This window comes from Ailuropoda melanoleuca, chromosome 4 (assembly GCF_002007445.2).
Source record: "Ailuropoda melanoleuca isolate Jingjing chromosome 4, ASM200744v2, whole genome shotgun sequence".
Taxonomy (NCBI): domain Eukaryota; kingdom Metazoa; phylum Chordata; class Mammalia; order Carnivora; family Ursidae; genus Ailuropoda; species Ailuropoda melanoleuca.
The window spans coordinates 32,050,999-32,066,518 of record NC_048221.1 but is presented as its reverse complement, the minus strand read 5'-3'; the positions used below and the strand labels follow the sequence as shown (position 1 = coordinate 32,066,518).

General features: G+C 39.3%; 1 protein-coding gene across 14 annotated transcripts in view; it reads left to right on the top strand.

Moving 5' to 3' along the window:
* Positions 1-15,520, top strand: part of MAGI1 (membrane associated guanylate kinase, WW and PDZ domain containing 1) — a 671,552-nt gene that overhangs the window by 559,160 nt on the left and 96,872 nt on the right. For all 14 annotated transcript variants that reach the window (XM_034658615.1, XM_034658619.1, XM_034658612.1 and 11 more), the window contains exons 4-5: positions 4,927-5,133; positions 13,121-13,322. In XM_034658615.1, coding sequence (XP_034514506.1) covers positions 4,927-5,133; positions 13,121-13,322 — 409 coding nt within the window. The remainder of the gene's footprint in view (positions 1-4,926; positions 5,134-13,120; positions 13,323-15,520) is intronic.

Sequence of the window (15,520 nt, the reverse complement as noted above, 5' to 3'; positions counted from 1 at the left end):
GCATGTTCTGTAGGAAGAGGGCAGACAAGCACCCTGCCCACATCCACCTCCCATATGGAATTACAAACTAGGGGACAAAGAACCTGAGTGCTGTTTACCCTGGACCAACCAGTGACTCTTAAGACAGGCATTTCTGCTACTCTTGGCCTCCGTGTTCCTTACCTACTAAAGAGGAATGGTTTTCTCTGACCTGGTTCCCTCTGCTCTCTATGCAAAGGGTGGTCCAGTGCCCCATCAGTCCTTGCTAGGAATTCAGAATCTCAGGCCCTTCCCTGACCCACTCAACCAGAATCTCCATGCTATAGAACTTTATGGTTTGCACGACATTTAAGAAAACTGACGTATACCATACAGAGCATGTGTGAAGATCATGTTTTAGTCCCTTTTTATATCTTATTTCTAGTGTCTAGCATAGTGCCTGGCCAAAAAAAAAAAAAAAAAAGTTCCTTGTAGGGAAATGAATGAATACTAAACTTGTACAAAGTGAGAGGCCATATAGATTTGATTCATTCTGGCTTAAAACTCAGGGTTACAGTCCTCCTTAAATATTTTATCAAGCTCTAAAAATTGATTTGCAGTCCCCATTAATTTTTAAATGCATGTCAGAAAATATTTTCTTAGGCTTGGTCATGGCCAAAGATTGTGCCTGTTAATTAAGGCCAGCAGCGGCTTCCTCTTCTGTCTTTCATTGCCCTCTCCTCCCTCCCCAGCCACCACCCCTGTTAAGTTTTATTGTAGAGCCAGTTTTGAAAATAGCAGCAGAGACACACGCATTCCCACTTGGGTGGATGCCTGGCCACCTCAGGAAATGTCTGTTGGCTAACGTGGAGTCTATAGGACAGTCAGGCTCATGTCTCCTAGAAACTGTGAAGCCTGCCAGATGATAACCCAAATCAATTTTTAATCACTTATAATTCTTCATATGATTTTTATTTAATACCATTAAATGATCCACGTATTTCTCACAGGGGGTGGATACAGAGCACGTGCTCTCTGGAAGTTTGCGCTCTACCATGGCTAGGAGTGGCCGGGTGCTGACCAGCGTGGGGACTTGATAATACAGAGAGTTTGCTGTGGGGGAGGGGGTGAGTTGTATGGGACATGCCCAGGGGCCAGCCAGCTAGATTTGGAAAGTGAAGAGGGCGGGTCGAGGCAGTGGAACCCGTGGTGACTGGCCCATGGCAAGTGTACCACCCATCTTGCCCACCCTGTGGTGAAGACAACATGGGATGTCAGCATAATCCCGCCCACCACAAGTCGGGGCACCGAAACCACATTCACCCAGAATCATATCACTAAGACCAATGTGCGAATTATTGAGGCTGTTTTGAAGGTTTAGTTTTCCTTCCCTCCCTCCTGTGCCCAAGTCCCTTTGTGTGCCCGTTCCTTCACATTGCAACAGCCTTAGGGAAGCTGTTCTTGTGGCCGGGCAAGGACAGGGACGCACCAAGGGTAAGAGAACAACTTCTCTGCAGAAATCCTTAGTTCAGCAAGTGTGTTCCAGGTGAATTGGCTGTGGTCACACACTTGTCATCAACATTGCCTGGAAAAGACAGCATCCAAGGAACCAGAGCTTACTGTTTGTCATGCAGCACTTCTCAGTATACCCAGATTTTAATCAGAAACATTCCATTTTTATATGGTAGTGAGTAATGCAAATTAATTTTTAGAATACATGGGGAAAAACATATCTGTGAAGGAAAGTTGAACCTTCTGTAGTTAGAGAACTACTAGAAATAAGTTTTCTTTTCTTCTTCTTTCTTGTCTCTAGGCAATATGGGAAATAAGAAATGCTGGAGGAATTTGAATAATTACACCATTTCCCACTTATAACCCCTTATAGTTTAGAGGGTACTTTCCAGAAAGTTACAAAACTTGATCCTGTGCAGTCACTAGGGTCACTCGGGCTGTCATTTCTGTCTCACAGAGGAAGTATTAGACTGAGGGTAAAAAACTTGCCCAAGGCTATTTGGTCATTGGCAGGTTCTGTTGCTTGTTCCTTTACAAGAGTAAAGAAATAGCTTTCAGTTGTCTTGTGGCAGGCACCTCAGACACATTGTCTCATTAATCCTTCCATCATGGTGGAATGAGCTCATTTGAAAGATTAGAAACAGAAACTGTCAACATGAGGTGTCATTTATCGAGCCTTAGCGTAGTGGCCGACTTTAGTGTGGGTTAAAGGCTTTCAGTGGACCATCTCCTTTTATCCTCAAAACAGGTGCTCTAGATAGAAACTAGGTATTCTTAGAATCCAAGTTTTACGGAAGAGGACAAACAGGGGTTTTTGTTTGTTTGTTTATTTAATTGTTAAATGCCTAGGATCACAGAGCCAGTTAGGATTTGAAAGCCAAACTCTCTCTTTACCACTTTACCAGGTACAGTTCATGCCTATCCTTTAGGTTAACCTGAATGAGATTGCTGATATACGACAGTTTGTCTTCTACAGTAGCCATTGCATATGGTTCACCCTAATAATATGCACTTTTTTTTTTGTCACCAATCTTAAACTAATTTTTAGAAACAGGAAATAACTATGAATAAGTGGATTGTTTGGGGGAGTTTATAGTTGCATTGAGAAATCTGCTAATCATTTATTAACTTAAGAAAGATTCTGAACTTGAAAACTGAAGAAAATCCACACATATTTGTCAAATTTAGGTGGAACTTTTCTTTTCCAAACACTTATTTTTGTCATAAACTGAGGATATCTACGTTTTAATTGATTTGCAAGCGACAACAGTTTCCTGAATGTTGCTTTGGTTTAATAGCACTGAAAGTGAATGATAATGCTTGTAAAATTATAATTATAAAATTATGAATAAAGGGACTCATCCTTTGGTCCTAAATTTCACTGGAGGAGTCTTACATAGACATCGGTCTTTATTTAACTTCCAACTCAAAAATGCATGATGCTTGGTGTATTAGTGATCAGAAAGAATTAGAATTAAATTCATTAGAGTTTGTCTCTGTTTTTCTTCCCTGTGAAGATGATTTTTTAAATAGTTAGCTGTTTTACTTACCTAAACCTCATTAATAGTCTTCAGTTCATGAAAAAGTCAACACTGTGGCCTACTTTAAACTTCAACAAAGACGTAGGACGTCCTTAGATGTAACCTCTGTAGAAATGCAAGAAGAGCCTTGGTTCATACATGTGGTAATTGTTCCTTGCAACACGCGTTAGCCTCTAAAAACATACATGGGTTGCCTTTCTTCAAGTTGGTTGAATTCAGCACTTGTACCTTTAAGTTGGCAACCTGGCAAGTTTTTTGAAGAAATTGATACCATCATCTTCTGTGAAAGAACTATGATGATTGAGTTGAGTACAAGCCTCCAAAATGTGTTTTGTATGTTTCACTTGGGTGTCTTTCAAATCAAACATGGTACCCATTAGTCTACTGCACGTTTTAACTCGTGTGGTTAGTTTCTCTGCACACCACACTGTCAAAGAAAGCGGGTATGTATATTCATAAGTATGGTGCTTCAAAAACTATTTTAAAGAAATAATATATATAAAAAAGAAATTTTGAATTATAAAATAAAGGCTCAGTGGCAGCCACTTCTTGACTACCTATGTGTCTTATGCAGAGCAACGTGTTACTGTCTCCTTTTGCTTTTGTGCTTGTGTAATACAATGTGTATTTTATGTAATTAGGTACTGAAGTTAGACAGTGGGTTGACTCCTTGGGAAGAAACAGTGTGTACAGGATTTGTTATTATGTATAAATTCTACTTTACTAAGCAAAGAATTACAAACATTGCTTAGGATTTATTGAAGGACTCAGTGTAATTTATCTTTCTGGCCTTCCTTTAGAAGAGTGTGATGGTGACTGGATTGGTGGCATTCTAGTGCTGATGTTTTTTATCATGTAGTCACTGCATATTATTGATTATAAGCTCTATTTTTCAAACCTTGGCTGTTCATGCATCACCTTTATGGTTTTGTCCATATCTGAACATTTACTTGAAATATTCTTTAAAATAACTTATTTTTTAAGTTTTCAAAGGAAACTCTAATCGCTGCCATTACTATTATTTATTCAATTACTTTTGATTATATATAGCTGCCTTTTAAAATTTTAAATGGTCACTTTAAAAAAGTATTGCTTCTTCACTTAATTTTTAAAGTAAACTTTACGTTACTACCATAACTTAGTAGCTAGATTTTTTTTAGCCCACATTATAAATATGCACACTTATTAAAATAAAATAATAAAATGTAAAAATCCATTCAGGTGCTGCTCAGAATCACTTAGCACACTGAGTCAAACGTTGGGAAAAGTGGCTAAAAGTGAAATGGACATTTCGTAAAAGTGTGGCCACCATGCCACCATTGACACAGTTTTCTGTTAAAACTGGGCAAGGGTTTGCTCCCACCCCACATGACCCTGAGAGTCAAGCCTGCCATTCAGTTAAAGAGACGCCACGTGGTGTTCACCGTCCTCCTTTTTAAATAGTGCCCTGATTCCCTCTTAAGGAGTCCCCTTATTAAGGGAAGGTGACCTTGACTTTGTAGCCATGTAAGGGTGCTGGCAGTAATGAATTTTTTATTTTCTCTGAAGCTAACTTTAAATTGGATTCAGCATTATGCTGGTGCATTTATATAAAAAGGTGACCAATTGAATTTCAAATGTAATGAGGATGAAGTTTTGCTATTCAGTACAGCCGGCTTTGTTTTTAGCCCTAGTAGTAGGTTCTTTGCAACTAAACAATGGAGCTTTCCTCCTGACTTCTGAAATCACCATGTCTAGCTGGGTAGGAACATCTCTTGTAACCTATTCCAGAAATGAAATACAGTGTGTTCTGGTTTTCTAGTTAAAAAAAAAAATTTTTTTTAATGTTCTGAGAGATTCAGATGTGAAGTCTTAAAAAAAAAAACCCACAAAGTATTCTTTCTAAAACATGCAAATGTGTCTCTCCATCACCTAGGAAACTATTATGGGACACCCAAACCTCCTAGCCAGCCAGTCAGTGGGAAAGTGATCACGACGGATGCCTTGCAAAGCCTTCAGCCTGGCTCCAAGCAGTCGACCCCAAAGCGAACCAAGTCCTACAATGATATGCAAAATGCTGGCATAGTCCACGCGGAGAATGAGGAAGAGGATGACGTTCCTGAAATGAACAGTAGCTTTACAGGTAAAGACCAGACCACCTTCCCCCTTGATGGAGTTGGGGGAAGGGGTGGTGTGAGGCTTTTGCAGAGAGTGATGAAAAGATGTCTTTTCTCAAGAACTATTCAGAAGGGTTGAAAAAATTCGAACTGACCATGAAAGGCTTGGGAAAGAGGTGGTCTTTTCCCTGATCTATTTTCATGCTTCTTTGCAAGACTATTTTAACTTCACCCACATATCTTAAAGGGGCTAGAGGGAAATGTCTGTAGAAGGGAATCAAGAATAATCAGCATTGTTTGTTTCCTTCTCTTCAAAATGATATGTATTAAGAATATTTGTATTTTGTTAATTTATTTCTTGGTCTTGACACTGCTCCACAATTATGCCTGACGGCTTATAAAGAGAAATATGAGAATTTGTTTAACAGTTTGATATCCATTGATGCTGTCTGGAAGGCTAGCAGCATCCTTTTATCTCCTGCCTTTGTAAATAGAGATTATAATTGAACTATATACTGTGTTCAGTTAACTTGTGCAATTTATCTCTTTGCCCCCAAATGGAGAAAGATGGAAAAATAATAAATACCTGATTATATCTTACATATGTATTCTATATTATATAGCATATATTACTCATTGCATTATACATTTAAATATACATTCGGGCCATCTGCCCCCAAGCTTAGGTATACTGTATTTTATAAGGGGATCTTCAAGGACAGTGCCTCTGGGTAAGACTATTGAAGGCTGGGTATTGCACAGTTCTTAGGGGCACTGTTCACAGAGGTTATGATATATATTTCTTGGGTTAGTGTTGTGACCCAGAACTGTTCAAATTATTTTTTTGCTTCATAGGCGTTTCACCTTATATAGTAACTCAAAATGCAGCAACTGCACAAGACATGAGTCACTCCAGTTTATAATATGGTGACTTTGAAGAAAGCTTGTTTCTCCTGTTTTTCCTCTGCTTAAGTAGTTTCTTCAATTATTTTAGAGTATCGCTATGGAGAAGTTATCTGTTTGCAGCATATGAGATCTAACCCTCTCTTAGTGACCTTTCCTGACATCACCATGCTTCAGTCATTACTTGATTAGACTCAATTCCAATAAAGGGGAAATTAGTTAAACTCTGTATTGCGCTAGCAAATCTAATAGAATATTTAGGAAAATGCTTGTATTAGTTGAATGCTTTCTAGAGCCCATATAGACCTCTCTAAAGTTTTCTAATTCATTAAGCTCAGAAGCTAGAAATTCTCCAAGATGACAGTTAAAATAATTTCTGGTGGTTTTATTGTCATAATAGTAACCCACCCCCTCTGGAAGAGGCACTGGATAAAGAAGAGGAGACCTAGTCTCTTATCCTAGCTTCTTGGTTTTCGGTGGTTGTCTTATTATGAACGTAATATCTAACTTCTCTCATGTGTAAAATGGTTAAGGTTAAAACATATCTAAGTTCCCCCTTCCAGCTCTAAGAACTTGATTCCACGAAAATTTCCATTTTCCAATTAGAATGGTTAGGCCAGGGGCTGACCTATAGTTGTAATAGCTAGGGGAAATTTACCATCTTTTACATATGCATTTATTGAAATCAGCTCATTTCATTTGCTTAGAAATACTTGATTCATGTATAGTAGTCCCCGCTGATAGGAAAGCAGATTATGAAAAAGAGGTAATATTTCTTTTAAGAAGTAGCTAACATTATAGTGTCTTGATCTTTCAACAAATAAGGATAGCAAATCATAATAGAACCCAAAACATAGCTGTGGGCACAGAAATAAGACCTTCAGAGTGATGTGCACTGAAATAGTTCTACCACGCGGACTGGATGGTCCCCAAGAAATGTGTGTGCCCTTACTTCTCCTCTATTTGTTGAGTAGATTTCTTGGTATAAAGCAAGAATAAAGCAGGAATTGTTGACTATAGATTTTAATGCTTTTCCTGTTTCTAGCCATTATAAATCTTTGTCTCTAAAAGCCACGCTTCAGAAATTCTGACCTCACTGACTACTCCCTTGAAATCCTGGCATCAAAGAAAAACTTTGGGGCCCAGGTCATCATTGCTGAAATCAGTCTGGTCATTCATTGTGCACACACCCACACAAAAGCCAAGTACCACCTTATAGCCTTCCTCAGCTTCCTGTCCTTAACACTAAGAAAGTCGATAAGATGCAGAGAGACAATGATCTTCAGATATACGTGTGATGGGCATCCTCAGTGTGTTGAATAAATGCCTCCTCACTTACCAAGCTACAACTGTGACAGCTGACAACCTGTCATACCCTAACTCGTATAAATTCTTTCAAATAATTGACACTACCAGTCTATGATATGCGTATCAAACGAGCTGTGTCAAAGCATTTGGCTCTCTGAACCACTTTAAGTAGCAATCCACCAGCCACTTGGAGAGTAGAGTGACAGTAACATAATGAGGTCTTGGCTCCTGGTTGGGAGAGTTATGATAAAGGAGTGAGTTTCATATACAAAGAGAGAAACATCATGGAGCTATTAAAAATATTTACTGGGATATTTTTAATTAACATGCTATTGCTGCTATCTTAGCTGACTTCTGCTTTGGGTCTTTTGAAGGAGGGATGAAATATCTAAATGACATGCCTACAAATTACTGGGAATGTCTGCAGGCAAAAGAGCAGGAGACTTGTGGCCAGAAGCATCCGGGGGAGGTGGCCACAATTCCTTCCCATCGCCAGTGACTGAAGCTAGAGCTGAGCAATGACACGTCATCCCAGATACTTCCCACAGAACTGACCGTTGAGCACAAAGCAATAGGCCAGTCTTCTACAAACTGTGCCTCAATTACGGACCTACACAAGCCCTTGAGAATGAACACTCTTTATGTGTGCTTCGTGAAGGTAGAGTTACACTGCTGACCGAAGCACACAGTTACTTACACTGAATAAAAGCATTTGTATAAGGACCTTGTTTTAGACAGCATGGAAAATCTGTAACAAACCACCACAATTAAAAAGTAGCTGGTGCATCCATTAACCCCCTCTAAAAGACATCAAATGTTATTTAATTGTGTTTCAAGGCTTTTTTTTTTTCTCCCAGCAGCCCCCCTGTTATTGAACATGAGACTGCTGACGCTTCTTTTCCATTAGTAGGCAATGATAAAACATTGCTTTGGAATGTCAAGAGATGATATTACTTTAAGAGCTAATGTTTCTCACGGCTATGTGGCAGGCACTTTGCTAAGCTTTTTACACATATACGAGGGAGGTCTAATAGCTTGTCCAAGTTCACAAAGCCAGTGAGCGTCAGAGCTGTCATTTCAACCCCACAAGCTGACTTCAGAGCCCGCATGCTCATCCAGTGTGCTATTAGTGTTTTAAATCAAGTTTATTAGCTCTGTAGGCAGTTGGAGATGTCCCTAAATCTTAAAGTAGATGTCATGTAATATAGGCTCCAGAAATGTATTTTTTTAATTTATTTTTAAGATTTTATTTATTCATTTGACAGAGAGAGAAACAGCCAGTGAGAGAGGGAACACAAGCCGGGGGAGTGGGAGAGGAAGAAGCAGGCTCCCAGCAGAAGAGCCTGACATGGGGCTCGATCCCACAACACCGGGATCACACCCTCAGCCGAAGGCAGACGCTTAACGACTGAGCCACCCAGGTGCCCCTCCAGAAATGTATTTTTGACAGGAGCTTATATTCTCAGAGTCACCTTCCAAAGCCCCCAAGTATGCGTATATGTATGTAAATGCTTGGAAGCTTCTTATTTACTATAAATGAAAAAGTTATTTATATTCATTTATGGTTTACAAGTCATTTTCACATGTATCCTATAAACCACCTGAAAATGTTGAGAGGTAAGCAACCTAGGCATTACCGTCCCCATTTTGCAGATGAGAACACTGAGGAACAGTACACATTCCCCCACTAGACAGTGGGAGAACCAGGCTTCCCCACCCAGCCTGTGTTCCAGTAATCCCTTCTACCTATGTTGTTTGGATCCACTGGCAACCTTTAGTAAGAGAGTGACAGCAGGGCTCCTAAATGTTTGGTAAATCAAATGAAAGATTTTCTGAAATCAGAGCATATGTCAAAGTCAAAGCCATGATTAGGGCTATGAATTTATAAGTCTGTACTTTGTCCCAGCCTCTCATTGTTGGACTTTCCATTTTCTTTGAGAGAATGAGTTTGTTTAAGGTTCTGTTGAACTGGAAAGAAGACACAGAAAGCCAAACATGTCAAATTGTTTACATTAAATGTCTATAGCTTTTTTTGGTTAATCAATTAGATGGGAGGAATCCTTTGACAATGTATACACATATCAAAGCATCATGATATGCACTTTAAATATCTTACAGTTTTGTCAGTTATACCCCAGTGAAGCTAAAAAAATCTTTCAATAAAAAATATCTATAGCTTTTTTATGTCAATCATACCTCAATATAGCATTTTTTAAGAAGACATGGAAAATATGTAAAAAAAATTTCGATAATTTAAAATAAGACTTAGTTGCTAGAGGGACTTTCATTTTTTCTTAGGAAATTACAGACACTTAGATATTTTGCCATTGCGCTAATATTCCCTTCCCATAGTTGGGGTTTTGGAATCTTGGCAGGGCTTTCTTTCTTTCTTTCTTTCTTTCTTTCTTTCTTTCTTTCTTTCTTTCTTTCTTTTTTTTCTTAACATAAATTATATATACTCAGTGTTATGCCGAATCATTTCCTATATCTATGTCCCACCTATTGCCACGACCCTTTTCCTGTTACATCCTGTTTCTATTAAAATGGGTTAATTGGGGCACCTGGGTGGCTCAGTTGGTTAGGCATCTGCCTTTGCCTTGGGTCATGATCCCAGGGTCCTGAGACCGAGCCCCTCATCAGGCTCCCTGCTCAGTGGGAGCCTACTTCTCTCTCTCCCTCTGCTGCTCCCCCTGCTTGTGTGCTTTCTCTCTCTCTCTGTCAAATAAAGTATTTTTAAAAAATAAAATGGGTTAATTAAAATTTTTCTTAAAATTATCAGATGTCATCCATTGTCCTCATACTTCTTTTTTTTTTTTTTAAAGGTTTTATTTATTTATTTAACAGAGAGAGAGACAGCCAGCGAGAGAGGGAACACAAGCAGGGGGAGTGGGAGAGGAAGAAGCAGCTCATAGCAGAGGAGCCTGATGCGGGGCTCGATCCCAGAACGCTGGGATTACACCCTGAGCTGAAGGCAGACACTTAACGACTGCGCCACCCAGGCGCCCCGCTCATATTCTTTAGCTCTTAAATATCGTGTTAAAAGATGACCCCTGCTTCTGGTACATTTGCATTTCCAGTAGCAGGTCTGAGTCCTGAGCACCATGACACCCACACTGAGTGCCAGACAAGCATTTTATGTGTCCTTAGTCCTTCAGTTCTCATGGCTTTTGTGTTGTTCCCATTTTACAGATGAGGAAACAGATGCTCAGAAAGGTATTTAGTCTGTTCCGAAGTCACACAGCTAGAAACAGGCAAACCTGTGATTTGGTCTGTGGTCTGATGTCACATCTGTCATTTCTCTGCCCATTTCCTCAGGCCAGATCTGACCTGGAGACAAAGGTTAATCATAATAGCATTCATGAAGGAACATGATGAGGGCAGCTAACAAATACTGTTAACGGTGCTAGGTGCTGTCCTCAGTGCTTTATTCACGCAGTCCTCCCCATGACCCAGCGGGCTTGCTCTGGTTATCCCCATTTTATAGATTAAGAAGCCAAGGCATATAGAGGGCAAATGTGTTGCCCACATTAAAAAGGGTGAGGCCAGGATTCAAAGTCAGGTAGTCTAGTTCCTGAGTCAGTGCTTGTAATCAGTATCTCTGTCTCTCTTTTTGGTTGTGCCATATATTTTTTTTAAGGAACTGTGATTGAAATATTGGGAGCTTTTACATAAAAATACAGATTTCCACCTTCTCTTGAAAAATCAGAGATCTGGAAACACTGAGTCTGGTTTTCCTCAGGATGCTAATTACCTCGCACTGAGTTCCCTGCTCCCCTCAGTCCGGTTGTACTCTTTCTCCAGTGCTCCCTCTAGACCTATCATTTATGCCTCTGGCCTGGCACTGCAGACATGGGAGTTTGTTCCATACTCTGGCAGGAGGACAAGCCCTCCCCCCCAGAAGCTGAAAGTTCTACTGATTCTTTGGAGAATTCTTATCTCTGTTCTCAAAGTATGATTCTTGTACCTGAATCTCCATCACTGGGTTTTCAACATGCACATTTTGGAACCTTCTTCCAAATCTATTCTCTGTAGTAGGGAGTCAGAATCTGCATGTTAGCATCTCTCCAGGTTTATGTTTATGTCCTCTTACGTGTGAGAAGTGTACATTCTAAAAACATCAGAAAGGAATATATGTTGGCTCCTAGAGAAGTAAGGGTGACTCTTTTAAATCTTACCAAGCTTTGAATTTATCTTTTACTCATTAGTAATTTCAAAATGTTTCTTCCGTGTTGGCCTAATTTCCTTTTTCTACATCAAAATTGTAGTTGCTTTCTTAATCTGCAGTCACGGATACAAACTGTAAAACCAACTCAAATTGGCTTAAGCAAGAATTTAGGGGATCAACCAGTTGAAGAGGCCAGGAGTACATGGAATCAGTGGCTCAATTAGGGCCATTTGGTGACTTTCTCTATCTTTCATTTCTGCTTTCCTCTCTGTCAGCTTAATTCTAAGGCAGGTCTTGCCAACCTGTGTCAAGATGGCCACGAGCACCTACAGCATGAGACTGTCTGCTTAATAATTTCAGCATCAAGAGGTTAATTCCAGCAAACACTCTGTGCCTGACATTCATTGGTTTGCTTTGGATCACGTGTCTGATCCAATCACAAAGGCAAGAGTGATAACACGACTTGGAACCACCACATGACCCAGGAGTGGGTTTAAGTCAGTCCCCACCTAGACCAGCAGGACCTTGAATGGACGGATTTGCAAAGGGAGGTCTGAGAGGGGGTTCTGTGAAAAGATAGGCAAGACGCAGGGCAGCCTCTTCAGTGGTGGTGGATTTTTGGTGGAGGTGCTTGTTTAATACACTAGACATGTCCTCCATCCAAATGTTGAATTACTCTCATTCTCATGTGCGTCATTGGGCACTACTCATCAGAGAAAGCTTTGAAAACAGTCTTTTATTATTCCTCAGTCTGCTTTCAGAAATCAGAAATGTCTACAGGAGAATTACTGTGGGAGATAGAAAACAACTACAACCCCTGATTATTATGTTTTAAAGCTCCATGGAGAATGATGTTTAATATTCTTGGCCTCTATAAAAATTCAGCCAGAATGTCAGCAGTGCTGTTTGTGGATATTTTGATGACATCACTCCTTGATGTTTCTAGTTAATGAGAAGGCAAGGAGACTCACTTCTCTTAAGACCCAAGTCAAATTAGTCCACCCACATGATCCTGTTCTGGGGGTACCTGTCTTGGTTTTCACAGGAACATTCACCTCGCTTTTCCAAAAGAGGCTTGAATCTGACTCACTGGTATAGCTGTGTCTATATTGTAAAGTTTTGTATACTTTCCAGTTGGATGTGCCAGTCTTTGATCTTTGCCACTGTCTACCAAAAATGTTTTAAATAATTGATACAAAAATGTTAATGATGCCACCGTATCTGAGTTTTCAGCATGGACTTTCTTCTTACCCTCCAAGGCCCGCTGAGTAATGAAACCAAATGAGACCTAAGAGGAAGAGTATGGCTTCGTCTGTGTTTCCATGGGCTTATTAGTACAAGAGACTTGAGGTTTTGAGTCATGAATTTGTTTCTTCTTTGGCATTTCAAGATTTTGAGTAATGCATTATTTGAGCATGTCTTTCGCTTCTTTCTTTTTAGGTATAATAAATGTGATCCATCATTTTGATGTTTTCTATTGGAAGAACTTCCATCTAAATAAAATGGAATAGAGTTGATGGCCAGCAATTAGGAAAGAGTGAGGGCTTTTAAGAATAAAGATGCAGTTGTGAACTTCCTGGTTTGGGATATGATTGATGAATTTTTTTCTCTCTCTCTACCTCTCTGCAATTTAACAGCCGATTCTGGTGACCAAGAAGAGCACACTCTCCAAGAAACAGCACTACCCCCTGTGAATAGTAGCATCGTCGCTGCTCCCATCACGGACGCTTCTCAGAAGTTCCCTCAATACCTACCTCTTTGTGCAGAGGATAATTTAGGTCCTCTACCTGAGAACTGGGAGATGGCCTACACCGAAAATGGAGAAGTCTATTTTATAGAGTAAAGTATACCATTCCTCCTCCCTGAAGTTCTCTTCCTTTCTGTCATCCCCCTTCATTCCCACTCGCTGGTGGCTGTGCTGATAAATTACATCTAAAAGGACTGATCATGGACGGGCTCTTGGTTATCTTTTGTACAATTCAACCAGCTTTGTCCAGAAAAACGATTAGCGTAGCATCCCAGTCATTGAGTCTAAGGAGCTTGAAGAAGCATAAGGTTAATAATTTCCCTGAAGAGTGGGACAGCCGCATTTTGGTGTGTATATAATGGCATAGTATATAAAGAATATATTGAACCATTAAGAAAAAGTAACTCTTCTGCTTATTTTTTCTTAATTGGGTTGCAGGGACTTTTTTTGTTTTGTTTTGGTTTGGATTGGTTTGGTTTGGGTTGTGTTTTAAGAGTTCTTCATACATTCTGGATACAATTCCTATATCATCTTTGTGTTTTGTGAACACTTCCCCCCAGCCTGAGTTTTCTTTTCGTTGTCTTGACTGTGTCTTGAGAAGAGCCCAGAGTTCTTAATTTTGAGGAAGTCTGATTTATAGGTGTTTTTCTTTTGTGGGCTGTGCTTTTAGTGTGCTGGCTGAGAAATTTTTGTTTACATCAAAGTTATAAAGCTGTCATTTTCTGCTACCTTTGTTTTAGAAGTTTTATAGTTTACATTCAGGTCTTTGATCCATTTTAAGTTGATTTTTTTTTTTTTAAACACGGTACATGTATTAAAATTTGAGAATATGGAAACCACCTCCCCACCCCCGCCCTGATGTGCAGGTTTTAGTTACTCGTGGTCACTTGGTTCTGGAAACAGATGATCCCCTAACATATTGTCAGATCAGTAGCAGCCTAATGCTTCATCACAATGCTTATGTCATTCACCTCACTTCATCTCATCACGTAGACATTTTATCATCTCACGTCATTACAAGAAGGGTATTTGGGAGAGAGGCCACATTCATGTAATTTTTCTTATCATATATTGTTATAATTGTTCTCTTTTACTATTAGTTATTGTTAATCTCTTACTGTGTCTAATGTGTAAATTAAACGTCATCATAGGTATGTATGTATAGGAAAAGACATGGTATATGTAGGACTCAGTACTACCTATGGTTTTAGGCATCCACCAGAGGTCTTGGAACTTAGCCCCTGTGGATAAGGGGAGATTACTGTACATAGATATGAAAAGTCTTTCCAAATTATAAAACTTATATACACTTATGTGTGTGTGTGTGTGTGTATATATATATATATATACACACACATATACATATATAATATATGATACATATTACCAAAGTTAAACATTTAATAAACAACCTTGACTAAAAATGGAAAAATATACAGTTTAACCACTTAAAAAATCCTAGGTAATATAATTTTTTAATGAATAATAGTCAATTTTTAAAATGCTGCACTTTGGCTCTATTATCAAGATTCTCTGTTAAGCTTTACCTCAGTTTTATGTACTACTAAAAAAGAAAAACGAAATGGCCAATTAAACTATAAAATAAATGAAAATATAAGTAAATCTGTTACACTCAAATGGATTGAAGCTGAAGGTCTGCTGTTCAGTGAAGAATAACAAGGCAATACTGACAAAGAGAAAGAATTAGAGAAGACACAAATTACCAGCATTAGGAATTAAACAGGGAATCACCGCAGACCCTGAAGACATTAAAAGGTAATCAGAGAGCACTGCCAACAAATCTACACACATAAATTTGACAACTCAGATAAAATGGACCAATTTCGTGAGAAGCACGAACTACCACAACTCATCCAATACGGAATAGATAATTTAACTAGTTCTATAACTATTAAGGAAAATGAATTTGTCATTTAAAAACTCATGAAAAAGAAATCTCCAGGCCCAGATGGTTTCACTGGAGAACTGCTCAAAGTATTAAATTTCTACACAGTCTCCTGAAAATAGAAATAGAGGAACATTTAGCAATTATGTTTATGAAGCGATTGTTACCTTGTTACCAAAAACAAACAAGGACAGTCAAAGAAAAAAGAAAACTGCAGAGCTGGAGGCCTGGGTGGTTCAGTAAGTTGAGTGACTGACTCTTGGTTTCAGCTCAGGTCATGATCTCGGGGTCCTGGGATCGAGCCCTGCGTTGGGCTCCACGCTCGTCTCGGAGTCAGTTGGAGATTCTTTCCCTCTGCCTTCCCCCTTCCCACACCCCCACCCC